General features: G+C 42.5%; 1 protein-coding gene across 1 annotated transcript in view; it reads right to left on the reverse strand.

Moving 5' to 3' along the window:
• Positions 1 to 16854, reverse strand: part of LOC117972946 (SAM and SH3 domain-containing protein 1-like) — a 51470-nt gene that overhangs the window by 8266 nt on the left and 26350 nt on the right. Inside the window, exons 10-12 of the mRNA XM_059030598.1 lie at positions 10086 to 10169; positions 9158 to 9310; positions 20 to 146 (exon numbers count right to left, since the gene is read on the reverse strand). Coding sequence (XP_058886581.1) covers positions 20 to 146; positions 9158 to 9310; positions 10086 to 10169 — 364 coding nt within the window. The remainder of the gene's footprint in view (positions 1 to 19; positions 147 to 9157; positions 9311 to 10085; positions 10170 to 16854) is intronic.

The following is a 16854-nucleotide window of genomic DNA, read 5'->3' on the forward strand; positions in this document are numbered from 1 at the left end:
TGTGTGTTTGATCACTTACTGGAGGAGCTCCTGCCGCTGTACAGGCTTTCCATGGAGTCGCTGGCTTTCATAGAGGCTTTCTCTGAGTGCTGGCCGTGCCTGTGATCACCCTCGTGGGTCTCGCAGTCTCGCTCTGTGTCTTCACCCTGACAGGGGACACAAGCAACACAAGCTAAATAATACTCCTTTTATCAACCCTTTGCTGCCCAGTGTCCAAAATATCTGACATTGAGAAAATAAGCATTTAACGGGTATGGGAAGATACTCAGGCAGTAATGGATTCTCATATTGTGTGTCATTGTGCAGTTAGGCAGGGAGATACTCAGGCAGTAATGGATTCTCATATTGTGTGTCATTTGATTTAATTTGAATTATGGCTCAGCTATCCTTACTGTATATTGTCTTTAAAAAAGGACCAAACAGCAAGGCATACAGCTACAGTAAAAATATGAGTATTGAATTACAGTAACCTCTGGCTAAGAGAACACCCCTCGGGAAGCATGGGCACCATATTGGAAAAAAGCTCTTTTAAAAAATGATGTTCCAAGCCTTACTACATGAAAACATTGGACTTTAAAAAAAAAAAAAAAAAAATTAAAATATGCCAAGGCCAATCCCGATATGAATCAATACATGCAAATGTATTTATTACTTATGTCATGACACACGTGCGTCAGCAGGTGAAATGCACAGAATAAGTAAGAGAACAGCAAAAGGCAAGCATATGTCAATAAAGTGTAATAATTCCTAACCTACAAACTAAATTAACAAAGCACCCCTGCACACATTGAAAATGCAGAAGCGACTCTAACAGGAATTATGAATATGAGAATGAATTTTAACACAATGGTTATTAACACAGCACCGCCCCCCCCCCCACACACACAGCGGCTCTAACAGGAATTATGAATATGAGAATGAATTTTAACACAATGGTTATTAACACAGCACTGCCCCCCCACACACAGCGGCTCTAACAGGAATTATGAATATGAGAATGAATTTTAACACAATGGTTATTAACACAGCATCGACCCCCACACACAGCGGCTCTAACAGGAATTATGAATATGAGAATGAATTTTAACACAATGGTTATTAACACAGCACCGCCCCCCCCCCCCCCCCCCACACAGCGGCTCTAACAGGAATTATGAATATGAGAATGAATTTTAACACAATGGTTATTAACACAGCACTGCCCCCCCACACACAGCGGCTCTAACAGGAATTATGAATATGAGAATGAATTTTAACACAATGGTTATTAACACAGCACTGCCCCCCCACACACAGCGGCTCTAACAGGAATTATGAATATGAGAATGAATTTTAACACAATGGTTATTAACACAGCACTGCCCCCCCACACACAGCGGCTCTAACAGGAATTATGAATATGAGAATGAATTTTAACACAATGGTTATTAACACAGCACTGCCCCCCCCCCCCACACACAGCGGCTCTAACAGGAATTATGAATATGAGAATGAATTTTAACACAATGGTTATTAACACAGCACCGCCCCCCCCCCCCACACACAGCGGCTCTAACAGGAATTATGAATATGAGAATGAATTTTAACACAATGGTTATTAACACAGCACTGCCCCCCCACACACAGCGGCTCTAACAGGAATTATGAATATGAGAATGAATTTTAACACAATGGTTATTAACACAGCACCGCCCCCCCCACACACAGCGGCTCTAACAGGAATTATGAATATGAGAATGAATTTTAACACAATGGTTATTAACACAGCACCGCCCCCCACACACAGCGGCTCTAACAGGAATTATGAATATGAGAATGAATTTTAACACAATGGTTATTAACACAGCACTGCCCCCCCCCACACACAGCGGCTCTAACAGGAATTATGAATATGAGAATGAATTTTAACACAATGGTTATTAACACAGCACCGCCCCCCCACACACAGCAGCTCTAACAGGAATTATGAATATGAGAATGAATTTTAACACAATGGTTATTAACACAGCACCGCCCCCCCACACACAGCGGCTCTAACAGGAATTATGAATATGAGAATGAATTTTAACACAATGGTTATTAACACAGCACTGCACCCCCACACACAGCGGCTCTAACAGGAATTATGAATATGAGAATGAATTTTAACACAATGGTTATTAACACAGCACTGCCCCCCCACACACAGCGGCTCTAACAGGAATTATGAATATGAGAATGAATTTTAACACAATGGTTATTAACACAGCACTGCCCCCCCACACACAGCGGCTCTAACAGGAATTATGAATATGAGAATGAATTTTAACACAATGGTTATTAACACAGCACCGCCCCCCCACACACAGCGGCTCTAACAGGAATTATGAATATGAGAATGAATTTTAACACAATGGTTATTAACACAGCACCGCCCCCCACACACACAGCGGCTCTAACAGGAATTATGAATATGAGAATGAATTTTAACACAATGGTTATTAACACAGCACCGCCCCCCCACACACAGCGGCTCTAACAGGAATTATGAATATGAGAATGAATTTTAACACAATGGTTATTAACACAGCACTGCCCCCCACACAGCGGCTCTAACAGGAATTATGAATATGAGAATGAATTTTAACACAATGGTTATTAACACAGCACTGCCCCCCCACACACAGCGGCTCTAACAGGAATTATGAATATGAGAATGAATTTTAACACAATGGTTATTAACACAGCACTGCCCCCCACACACAGCAGCTCTAACAGGAATTATGAATATGAGAATGAATTTTAACACAATGGTTATTAACACAGCACCGCCCCCCACACACAGCGGCTCTAACAGGAATTATGAATATGAGAATGAATTTTAACACAATGGTTATTAACACAGCACCGCCCCCCACACACAGCGGCTCTAACAGGAATTATGAATATGAGAATGAATTTTAACACAATGGTTATTAACACAGCACCGCCCCCCCACACACAGCGGCTCTAACAGGAATTATGAATATGAGAATGAATTTTAACACAATGGTTATTAACACAGCACTGCCCCCCCACACACAGCGGCTCTAACAGGAATTATGAATATGAGAATGAATTTTAACACAATGGTTATTAACACAGCACTGCCCCCCCCCACACACAGCGGCTCTAACAGGAATTATGAATATGAGAATGAATTTTAACACAATGGTTATTAACACAGCACTGCCCCCCACACACAGCGGCTCTAACAGGAATTATGAATATGAGAATGAATTTTAACACAATGGTTATTAACACAGCACTGCCCCCCCACACACAGCGGCTCTAACAGGAATTATGAATATGAGAATGAATTTTAACACAATGGTTATTAACACAGCACTGCCCCCCCCCCACACACAGCGGCTCTAACAGGAATTATGAATATGAGAATGAATTTTAACACAATGGTTATTAACACAGCACCCCCCCCACACACACAGCGGCTCTAACAGGAATTATGAATATGAGAATGAATTTTAACACAATGGTTATTAACACAGCACCGCCCCCCACACACAGCGGCTCTAACAGGAATTATGAATATGAGAATGAATTTTAACACAATGGTTATTAACACAGCACTGCCCCCCACACAGCGGCTCTAACAGGAATTATGAATATGAGAATGAATTTTAACACAATGGTTATTAACACAGCACCGCCCCCCACACACAGCGGCTCTAACAGGAATTATGAATATGAGAATGAATTTTAACACAATGGTTATTAACACAGCACTGCCCCCCACACAGCGGCTCTAACAGGAATTATGAATATGAGAATGAATTTTAACACAATAGTTATTAACACAGCACCGCCCCCCACACACACAGCGGCTCTAACAGGAATTATGAATATGAGAATGAATTTTAACACAATGGTTATTAACACAGCACCGCCCCCCACACACACAGCGGCTCTAACAGGAATTATGAATATGAGAATGAATTTTAACACAATGGTTATTAACACAGCACCGCCCCCCCACACACAGCGGCTCTAACAGGAATTATGAATATGAGAATGAATTTTAACACAATGGTTATTAACACAGCACCGCCCCCCCCCCACACACAGCGGCTCTAACAGGAATTATGAATATGAGAATGAATTTTAACACAATGGTTATTAACACAGCACTGCCCCCCACACACAGCGGCTCTAACAGGAATTATGAATATGAGAATGAATTTTAACACAATGGTTATTAACACAGCACCGCCCCCCCACACACAGCGGCTCTAACAGGAATTATGAATATGAGAATGAATTTTAACACAATGGTTATTAACACAGCACCGCCCCCCCACACACAGCGGCTCTAACAGGAATTATGAATATGAGAATGAATTTTAACACAATGGTTATTAACACAGCACTGCCCCCCCCCCACACACAGCGGCTCTAACAGGAATTATGAATATGAGAATGAATTTTAACACAATGGTTATTAACACAGCACCGCCCCCCACACACACAGCGGCTCTAACAGGAATTATGAATATGAGAATGAATTTTAACACAATGGTTATTAACACAGCACCCCCCCCCACACACAGCGGCTCTAACAGGAATTATGAATATGAGAATGAATTTTAACACAATGGTTATTAACACAGCACCGCCCCCCCACACACAGCGGCTCTAACAGGAATTATGAATATGAGAATGAATTTTAACACAATGGTTATTAACACAGCACCGCCCCCCCACACACAGCGGCTCTAACAGGAATTATGAATATGAGAATGAATTTTAACACAATGGTTATTAACACAGCACCCCCCCCCCCCCCCCCCCCCCACACACAGCGGCTCTAAGTTACTCTTACGATGACAAGTCCGTTTTGAAAAGATTAAATAAGCCATCTGAATTTGAGTTTGATGATGATGAGTTATCAGGATACAAAACAGTGCAGAATCAGAATCGATTAGCAACGAATCGCTATCGGTGCAAACACCATCATTTAATCCTAGGCTAATTTACTGATGTTTTATGTTAAATTTACAAAACCAGAAACACATGGGAGATTACACATATCATTTTGAATGTGTAGCAATGTTTGGAAATATTGTTATTGTTATTATATTAGGTTTACTTCGGTCTCTCGTGCTGCACTATTGAGATCATCCTGTGCTGGCCCTGCCTTGGGGCACAAAGTAAAGAAACTAAACTAACCCAAACTAAGTGTTAATACTGCTGGCCCTCGGTTTGTGCCAGAGACCTGTTAGACTAAACCTTTGCTGTGGTTCAGTACAGGAAGACAAGCCCCGATCATAGGTCTGCACAGACCAGAGACGTGTGCAGTGATAAGGAGGGATGTTTGAGCAGAGACGTGTGCAGTGATAAGGAGGGATGTTTGAGCAGAGACGTGTGCAGTGATAAGGAGGGATGTTTGAGCAGAGACGTGTGCAGTGATAAGGAGGGATGTTTGAGCAGAGACGTGTGCAGTGATAAGGAGGGATGTTTGAGCAGAGACGTGTGCAGTGATAAGGAGGGATGTTTGAGCAGAGACATGTGCAGTGATAAGGAGGGATGTTTGAGCAGAGACGTGTGCAGTGATAAGGAGGGATGTTTGAGCAGAGACGTGTGCAGTGATAAGGAGGGATGTTTGAGCAGAGACGTGTGCAGTGATAAGGAGGGATGTTTGAGCAGAGACGTGTGCAGTGATAAGGAGGGATGTTTGAGCAGAGACGTGTGCAGTGATAAGGAGGGATGTTTGAGCAGAGACGTGTGCAGTGATAAGGAGGGATGTTTGAGCAGAGACGTGTGCAGTGATAAGGAGGGATGTTTGAGCAGAGACGTGTGCAGTGATAAGGAGGGATGTTTGAGCAGAGACGTGTGCAGTGATAAGGAACGATGTTTGAGCAGAGACGTGTGCAGTGATAAGGAGGGATGTTTGAGCAGAGACGTGTGCAGTGATAAGGAGGGATGTTTGAGAACACCAGCTGAATTTAGTCAATTTTCTTTTTCAGTGGCATGCTTTGAAATAACTTACATGTACGGTAAGTATCTTACACACTTTTTAAGTGACAACTTATTATCTGAGATCTCGGTATTTGATTGCTGTTAAAAGTTCACAAATTCATAGAATTACCTTTTCATAGCTCACAACCTGTTACTACTGCCGTGACACAATCCCCTATCAAGTTCAAAGAATTACTGACTGAGTCACTGAAGCCTGGGTGGAAGTGTTGGATTGACTTAATAAATGAAGTAATTGTTTGTGTCTGACTGTACTGTTTCCAGGTGATAAAGACAACTCTATTTGGAGAAATACACAAACAAAGCCTAGCAACATATAAAACAGAATTGCCAGTATTTAGCACTCAGAGATGCATCTAAACGCAGCCTTGCATTCCTGCTGTTCACGTCTTACAAGATAGAAGGATGGCTTTGCTGGATGTTCTCTTATTGCTGGTTCCATTTACACTTCTGTTCCGTCACTTGGACCGTCCTTTCCGTCAGTCTTTGCAATGGCACACGGAAAAACGCTACATGTCTGAATTCAATAAAAAGTCCCAAAGCTATGGTGATAAAACCCAGCCCTAGTGTTGTCCTATCTGGTCTGTTGGGAAAGATGAAATTACATTTGGTGCAAGATTAACTGTGGGAGAAGATGTAATTAATTTGAACAGCCGGCAGTACTTGTGCTAATGGATATAAACAGTATAGTGAAGCACAGTGATGAAGGTGACAGCAGTACTCCAGTAAACCACTATTCTGATTTTGTGCCAAATTGATTGAGTCAGTTTAATCTGAATCATGAATCATACAATAAAGTATTATAGAAGAGAAGAAAAGCACCTTTTCAAAGTGGAATTTTCCGATAACTACACACTTGTAGGGGGTTCCTGGTCATGCTATAAATAAGCCGAGTGCCCAGACGAGGCAGGCATGACCTGCAGGACGAGGGCAGCAGTGATGGGCATCTGCTGCAGGGATCGTGCTTATCTCTGGATCTGAAGGGCTGGAGCAGGGTTACAGACACCCTTACTCTAGACATGCTTTTAGACTGACCCCTTTTACCAGATACAAAGTGAAAAAAACTGAAAAACAAACTTTAACAGATCTTTAGGGTCTGGAAAGTAGAAATAATCCCCTTTTACATCTTAAAAGCTGCATCGTTTGGGACTTCCCTTATAAAGAACAGGTTTGAGCCCAAGCAGATCCACAAACACACACATTATGATGAAGGGGCTAAAAAATCTACAGTAGTTCCTCAGAGCTGTTGTTTAATACAAAGAGACCCGTGTGTGTGCTGCTTGAGCGATGCAGAAGAACGATGGGGGCCCTGCTGCTCACACCCTTCTGCTGATGAATGTGAAATGAGGAAGGAGTTTCTTCATGCCTCTTTACACAAGAAGCACATTTATTTCTCCTTTTCTCTCCTTCTGTTTGTGGACAGAATGTCATTTATAACAGATAACAGACTACATTTCACAAATGGGAAGTGGCAATCCCAAAGACATGTGTCCTCCATTGCAAAGGCAAGCAAGCCACTTTTGTATTGGAACTTGTAATACTTTTTTTGTACTTGTGTCTGCATCGCTACAGAGGCACTGCAAGTGTCTTTGCTTGAAGAGCTTTACTTAAAAGGGAACTACAGCAGTAAACAGAAAGCACAAGGCAATGCCGATCTGTAAGTAATGAGCTGATTAAAAAAAGAATGTGGAAACTAGTTATACACAACTTAACATGTAAGCTGTTGTCAAATCTGGACAAATCCGATGGAAACTGTAAATAGTGAAAACCCTTCATTTAAAATAATCTCTTTTATAAATGTCTTGAATATATTGCTTTTCATTACTGTTGGGACCGCCTCATAAAATCCGGGCAGGCAGCAGGAATATAAAATTGAGAACAGGAATGATGAAGGAGGGGCTGTATCTAAACACAGCGCAGGAGCAGCAGATATAACACACTGCACCCAGACCCCCAGGCTCCACGCAGCTCTCTCCAGTTACTAAACACAGCGCGGGAGCAGCAGATATAACTCATTGCACCCAGACCCCCAGGCTCCACGCAGCTCTCTCCAGTTACTAAACACAGAGCAGGAGCAGCAGATATAACTCATTGCACCCAGACCCCCAGGCTCCACACAGCTCTCTCCAGTTACTAAACACAGCGCAGGAGCAGCAGAAATAACACATTGCACCCAGACCCCCAGGCTCCACGCAGCTCTCTCCAGTTACTAAACACAGCGCAGGAGCAGCAGAAATAACACATTGCACCCAGACACCCAGGCTCCACGCAGCTCTCTCCAGTTACTAAACACAGCGCAGGAGCAGCAGATATAACACATTGCACCCAGACCCCCAGGCTCCACGCAGCTCTCTCCAGTTACTAAACACAGCGCAGGAGCAGCAGATATAACACATTGCACCCAGACCCCCAGGCTCCACGCGGCTCTCTCCAGTTACTAAACACAGCGCAGGAGCAGCAGATATAACACATTGCAACCAGACCCCCAGGCTCCACGCGGCTCTCTCCAGTTACTAAACACAGCGCAGGAGCAGCAGATGTAACACATTGCACCCAGACCCCCAGGCTCCACGCAGCTCTCTCCAGTTACTAAACACAGCGCAGGAGCAGCAGATATAACACATTGCACCCAGACCCCCAGGCTCCACGCGGCTCTCTCCAGTTACTAAACACAGCGCAGGAGCAGCAGATATAACACATTGCACCCAGACACCCAGGCTCCACGCGGCTCTCTCCAGTTACTAAACACAGCGCAGGAGCAGCAGATATAACACATTGCACCCAGACCCCCAGGCTCCACGCGGCTCTCTCCAGTTACTAAACACAGCGCAGGAGCAGCAGATATAACACATTGCACCCAGACCCCCAGGCTCCACGCGGCTCTCTCCAGTTACTAAACACAGCGCAGGAGCAGCAGATATAACACATTGCACCCAGACCCCCAGGCTCCACGCGGCTCTCTCCAGTTACTAAACACAGCGCAGGAGCAGCAGATATAACACATTGCACCCAGACACCCAGGCTCCACGCGGCTCTCTCCAGTTACTAAACACAGCGCAGGAGCAGCAGATATAACACATTGCACCCAGACCACCAGGCTCCACGCAGCTCTCTCCACTGATAGCTGCCCCTTGCTTCATCTTACCATTTCCTCTGTGAATGCTTTGCTGTACTTTCTGCCCATCTTCCTGCGCATGGTCAGAGAAATGGCCCTCATCTTCTTGCCGATGCTTGTATTACTGGAGGGTTTGTTGTGACTCTGATCGCAGGCCTCCGCTTCACACTCTCCTTCAGCAGCCTGAACAAGAGTGCAATAAAATACACTGTGTTAACTGCAAGCCGTGCTCTTATTACTGGATTAGATTCTGTATTGTAAAAGCATTCTTAAAATGTCAGCTTCATTAACACTGATCGTGTGCAACAACAGAACTCAGCTGATTCAAGCAACAGTTTAAGGAGCTGCAATAATCTCTTAAACCAGCTTTACATTTCTACTTTCTAAGGCTTCTCTGGTCTTTATTTTGCTTACAAAACAAAATAAAACATGTATTTCTTGCTTGTCTTTTAATCAGATTTTGTTCAAATAAACAGTTTGACCCTGGTCCCAGTACATTTTATCCATGCAATACTTTGTTTTACTATATGTGCTGTGTATGCGTGTGCGTGTGTGTGTGTGTGTGTGTGTGTCTGTGTGTGTGTGTGTGTGTGTGTGTCCGTATTACCATGTGCGTGTGTGTGTGTCTGTGACCCTGTGTGTTTCTATATGGATGGTATAGTTCAGCACCTCAGTCTATTTTAGAGACATTTCCTGTGTACTACAAAATGTACAACTTATATTTTATACATTACACATAAAATAACTAACATTATTATTTTGTGTTCACATTGAGGTAGGTTATAAAACTATAGGTATAGGTATTAAACTTGAGAAGATACCAATATGTGCTCATAAAACAGTCAGTGCACAAGCTGGAGGGTTTTTCTTTCTTTCTCTTTTTCTAGTATCAAAGTTAGTCCAGTTAGGCAGACGTGTTGTTGAAACGCAGCGCATGAGAGAGCCCCTCTATACATACACTGCTCTCCGAGTTGTCTTCTGGTGCAGGCTGTGCTGATGAATGTTGTCTGAAAGCGTCAAATCTCCCAAAGCTGCTGGAGCGCTGCAGAGAAATAATAAGCATGTAAGAGAACATGCATCACAGACAGCAATGAAAGGAGACACAGAGTGAGAACATGCATCACAGACAGTAATGAGAGGAGGAGACACAGAGTGAGAACATGCATCACAGACAGTAATGAGAGGAGACACAGTGTGAGAACATGCATCACAGACAGCAATGAGAGGAGGAGACACAGAGTGAGAACATGCATCACAGACAGCAATGAGAGGAGACACAGAGTGAGAACATGCATCACAGACAGTAATGAGAGGAGGAGACACAGAGTGAGAACATGCATCACAGACAGTAATGAGAGGAGACACAGAGTGAGAACATGCATCACAGACAGCAGTGAGAGGAGGAGACACAGAGTGAGAACATGCATCACAGACAGCAGTGAGAGGAGGAGACACAGAGTGAGAACATGCATCACAGACAGCAATGAGAGGAGGAGACACAGAGTGAGAACATGCATCACAGACAGCAATGAGAGGAGACACAGAGTGAGAACATGCATCATAGACAGCAATGAGAGGAGGAGACACAGAGTGAGAACATGCATCACAGACAGTAATGAGAGGAGGAGACACAGAGTGAGAACATGCATCACAGACAACAATGAGAGGAGGAGACACAGAGTGAGAACATGCATCACAGACAGTAATGAGAGGAGGAGACACAGAGTGAGAACATGCATCACAGACAACAATGAGAGGAGGAGACACAGAGTGAGAACATGCATCACAGACAGCAATGAGAGGAGGAGACACAGAGTGAGAACATGCATCATAGACAGCAATGAGAGGAGACACAGAGTGAGAACATGCATCACAGACAGTAATGAGAGGAGACACAGAGTGAGAACATGCATCACAGACAGTAATGAGAGGAGACACAGTGTGAGAACATGCATCACAGACAGTAATGAGAGGAGGAGACACAGAGTGAGAACATGCATCACAGACAGTAATGAGAGGAGACACAGAGTGAGAACATGCATCACAGACAGCAATGAGAGGAGGAGACACCGAGTGAGAACATGCATCACAGACAGCAATGAGAGGAGGAGACACCGAGTGAGAACATGCATCACAGACAACAATGAGAGGAGGAGACACAGAGTGAGAACATGCATCACAGACAGCAATGAGAGGAGGAGACACAGAGTGAGAACATGAATCACAGACAGCAATGAGAGGAGGAGACACAGAGTGAGAACATGCATCACAGACAGTAATGAGAGGAGACACAGTGTGAGAACATGCATCACAGACAGTAATGAGAGGAGACACAGAGTGAGAACATGCATCACAGACAGCAATGAGAGGAGGAGACACAGAGTGAGAACATGCATCACAGACAGCAATGAGAGGAGGAGACACAGAGTGAGAACATGCATCACAGACAGTAATGAGAGGAGACACAGTGTGAGAACATGTATCACAGACAGCAATGAGAGGAGACACAGAGTGAGAACATGCATCACAGACAGCAATGAGAGGAGGAGACACAGAGTGAGAACATGCATCACAGACAGCAATGAGAGGAGACACAGAGTGAGAACATGCATCACAGACAACAATGAGAGGAGGAGACACAGAGTGAGAACATGCATCACAGACAACAATGAGAGGAGACACAGAGTGAGAACATGCATCACAGACAGCAATGAGAGGAGGAGACACAGAGTGAGAACATGCATCACAAACAGCAATGAGAGGGGGAGACACAGTTTATATGATGACTCGGATACAATGCAGAAATATTCATTCTTATAAAATCACAAAGGGCCTGTGACCCCTGTTTATCAGAGCTTTTTAATCCAGTCTGAAAAAAACCCAATAAATACAATAACTGAAGATTGAAAAACAACTAAGAAGATTCATGTTGGGACTATGAAGTAACTTTCTTAGTCGGGTTTCTGTCTCCTCAACATATAGATAGAGACAATAACAGATGAACACTTTTAGTATTTTTGGGTATATTCGTCTTGCAGTTTGTGCAATGGAACTGCAGCTTCAAGTTCTTAAAAAAGATATGTGTGTGTGTTTGTTGACGGAATACATCTAAAAAAGAACTCATCAGTCTGCTTTTGAAAATAGAGTGACCAGCTTCACACTTTGCAGACCTCCTTGCTACTTCAATAAGACAAGGCTGCGGAATTGGACGTCTTGTATAAATCTATAAAGATGCAGTTTAACAGCAACAGCATCATCAAATTCCATAGAGAGCTCTAATGCACAGTCAGGCGCGTCACCAAATCAAGTTCAAATACACGTAGTGTACAGTTTATTTAAGAATGTCTGGTCAAAGGAATGAGTCTTTATAGAAGCACAGAACTCTGCAACAGATACCGAGTTTCTGATTCTCTGGAGTCATGAGTTATACAGTTAGAGTGCCTAAAATCAGAAAGGCTATTGAAAAGATGCTGTACAATTCCATACATTAGCCAGTTTACAATATGATGTATGCATTATGTATATATTGCTTACAGAAATCGAACAGTCTGGACTGAGGTTACAAGCTCTCTAACACCCAGCCTCCCCATGCAGGCAGGTATATAAAGGATATAAATGTGAAATCTTGAGGTGATCGTATTGACTAAACTGAAAGATGAGTAAAATAGCTACTCTTGCTTCCTTCAAGCATCCATCCACACAAAGGGGTTGAATGACATGAGTTCTGTCTAAGTGGCTGTGCTGTCTGACTGGGAGTGCTGTAGAGAGCAGATGTATTCACACAACGTGGCTGTGCTGTCTGACTGGGAGTGCTGTAGAGAGCAGATGTATTCACACAACTGCAAGCAGCATGCAGTAGAGGTGTGGTCTACGTGTACAACAGCACACAGCACAGAGACACTGGGCGCTATTGTCCACTGTGTGCAATCTGTGTAGCAAATGCATAAAGTGGAAAATCAGGCACAACACATCCTAGTTATCCAGCTGGAGTTGCATGTACCAATTCACTGCATATCTGGATGGATTTTCATGAGGGAATTTGAGTCATCTGTAATCCATCGAAAAGCTGTCCATGCCACTGTGCCAGCCACCCTCCGAAAGTAATTACATTGGGCACATAGCCTGATAATCTCTTTTAAATACCAAACAGGAGCTCTCTCTGGTCGAAACGCAAACACATTTAACCTGCTCGTCTCTGCTCTGTCCCCAGGCTGCCTTCACCACTGACAATAAACTAATAAGACACAGCTCATTATAATCCATTCAGAGATACTATCTCAGTCTGTGCTTGAGCTGGCAATGCTAGTCTACATGCAGGGAGATTCAATGAGCCCAACTCACAAACCTATACCAGCACCCAGTCTGTGCTTGAGCTGGCAATGCTAGTCTACATGCAGGGAGATTCAATGAGCCCAACTCACAAAACTATACCAGCACCCAGTCTGTGTTGAGCTGGCAATGCTAGTCTACATGCATGGAGATTAAATGAGCCCAACTCACAAAACTATACCAGCACCCAGTCTGTGCTTGAGCTGGCAATGCTAGTCTACATGCAGGGAGATTAAATGAGCCCAACTCACAAAACTATACCAGCACCCAGTCTGTGCTTGAGCTGGCAATGCTAGTCTACATGCATGGAGATTCAATGAGCCCAACTCACAAAACTATACCAGCACCCAGTCTGTGCTTGAGCTGGCAATGCTAGTCTACATGCATGGAGATTCAATGAGCCCAACTCACAAAACTATACCAGCACCCAGTCTGTGCTTGAGCTGGCAATGCTAGTCTACATGCAGGGGGATTCAATGAGCCCAACTCACAAAACTTTCAAGACTGTTTTGTTTTGCTTCATTAAAGTGAGTTTGCAGTTTGTGAAATTAATTGCTGTTTATATCTTAAGATAATGTTTTAAAAGCAGTCCTTCAAAGCTTTGTGAATGGCAGCCAGTGGTTCTCACTTTTGCATGATAAAATCTGCAAAGCAAGGTGATGGATATCTTCAGAGTGCGAGCAACACGAAACATAGCTGCTTTACATTCTATATACTCTGTTGTGATGATCTAAACAGTGGCTGAAGGGAAATAAAGCCATTGGGATCCACTATGTTTGTTGATGCATGAAAGCTTCCAATGAATGTGTGTTTTAATAGGCTTGTAGTTTTTGTACTGCGGTTGCACTGTATGATCAGGAGGCAGGCTGCAATTCTAAGTATTGTGATCTGTTATGACTTGTTGAAGTCTTGAGCCATATCCTCTGACCTGGCTCGCCTCTGCTTTTCAAACACTACATCCTGTTGAAGATGATAACACTGCAGTGCGCATCTACAGTGTCTCGCAAGTCTATTGATGTGTTAAATGAGCTGGAAAACCAGTGTCCGTTTCACTTGAGTTTATTCAGATGTTATCAAAACAAGGAGCCAACAGAAATCCTGCTTATTTATTAAGCTATACATATTTTTTTCAATGGCCCATTTGTCACTGTTTTCCATGATGTCACTCTAAATAAAAAAAAAAGTCTGTTTCAGAGCTCTTTTCAAAATGTCCGCTGTAGTGCACCAGGGTTTGAGATCTGTCCTCTAAATCACTGCAGGAAGAGCGATTAAAAAACATAACAAGTGCTCTGGCTTTTCTATTGTGTGGATCGGTATCACTGTGCTGCCTGTGTGACAATGTGGGCAGCAATCCTAACACTCTCAGTGCACTAGAGCAGACATTTTAAAAAGAGCTTTGAAAAAGACTTTAAAGTTATACGTGTAAAAATTTTCAGAATGTTAACAATGAAAAGAAAAATTACAGGTATGTTAGACCAATAAGCCTGACTTCTATTATATGTAAACTTATGAAAACTATAATAAGATCCAAAATGAAAAATTACCTCTATGGTAACAGTATCCTGGGAGACAGTTAGCATGGTTTTAGGAAAGGGATTTTTTGCAACATCAACAATGGATAATTGCAAATGACATTTAATAAAGAAAAGTGTAAGGTACTGCACGCAGGCAATAAAAATGTGCATTATAAATATCATATGGGAGATACTGAAATTGAAGAAGGAATCTATGAAAAAGAGTTTATGTTGACTCAGAAATGTCTTCATCTAGACAATGTGGGGAAGCTATAAAAAACGACAACAAGATGCTCGGATATATTGTGAGAAGTGTTGAATTTAAATCAAGGGAAGTGATGTTAAAACTTTACAATGCATTAGTAAGACCTCATCTAGAATATTGTGTTCAGTTCTGGTCACCTCGTTACAAAAGGATATTGCTGCTCTAGAAAGAGTGCAAAGAAGAGCGACCAGAATTATCCTGGGTTTAAAAGGCATGTCGTATGCAGACAGGCTAAAATAATTGAATCTATTCAGTCTTGAACAAAGAAGACTACGCGGTGATCTGATTCAAGCATTCAAAATCCTAAAAGGTATTGACAATGTCGACCCAAGGGACTTTTTTGACCTGAAAAAAGAAACAAGAACCAGGGGTCACAAATGGAGATTAGATAAAGGGGCATTCAGTACAGAAAGTAGGAGGCACATTTTTACACAGAGAATTGTGAGGGTCTGGAACCAACTCCCAAGTAATGTTGTTGAAGCTGACACCATGGGATCCTTCAAGAAGCTGCTTGATGAGATTCTGGGATCAATAAGCTACTAACAACCAAACGAGCAAGATGGGCTGAATGGGGCCTCCTCTCATTTCTAAACTTTCTAATGTTCTTATGTTCTTATAATAACGTTGTATTGCCTATGTAACTGCTATGTAAATACACAGTAATTAGAGACACTTCATGTACAGTGTTACCTTGTTTTTTTTTGCTTTAGAAAGACTAAATCAATCTATATAGATAACTGAGTCAGACAAAGTATTTGCTTCAGATTTTTTATGAATAAAATAAAGCTTGATGTTCAACAAACTGTATTTTTTATAGAACAGTTCAGTGAATAGCAATTCAAACTGATAAATTAAAGCCCACTGACTTATGTATTTCAGATATATATATGTATTGTATTTATGTTTCATTTCTTTGACCCAGTAATACAGTACTCAAGTTTCCTTATGTAAAACGCATCCTTAAATACATCAGCATTGACTCACACTTTGTTCCACATGATCCCCTTATACAGAGCGATGTGTGTAGTATTGCATATCCTGTCTTACCCAATATACATCTCATTAATGCGCTGCTTTCCATTCTACACGACTGTATTACAAGCAAATAATGCCTTGCTGGTGTGATTATAAGAGTGGAGCGCTGTACCGTACTCCACAGCAATGTAACGAATCACATCATCAGAACTGAACTAAATCAATACACACAAAAACACTCACATACATGTCAACCACATGGAATAAAACCCGTCTCACTGCTGAAATGATTACCACTCAGGAGGAAGTCATTCTGTCTTACCTTTGGCTTTTGGCATTTGGGTTTGTCCGAAACATTTGAAGATTTCCTTTGCAACATTGTTTTGTGTTTTAGAATCTGAGTAAAAAGCCTAGAAGTGTGTCTGACTGCTGCACTGCTGACACAATGTAATCCTCCGTGGGCACAACTGTGACAGTAAAACTGAAGACTTCTCTATTCAACTAACTTCCTTATGAGAGCAGGATGTGAGCCAATTAAAAGAGGAGGAGAGACCAGGCCACTTTTACCAGCCACTTGAATGTACCAGTCTGCAGACTGAAATACATGCAAAGAAAGATCAACATTTACCTTGTAATCATTATAA

The sequence above is a fragment of the Acipenser ruthenus genome, chromosome 9, assembly GCF_902713425.1.
Source record: "Acipenser ruthenus chromosome 9, fAciRut3.2 maternal haplotype, whole genome shotgun sequence".
NCBI classification, from domain to species: domain Eukaryota; kingdom Metazoa; phylum Chordata; class Actinopteri; order Acipenseriformes; family Acipenseridae; genus Acipenser; species Acipenser ruthenus.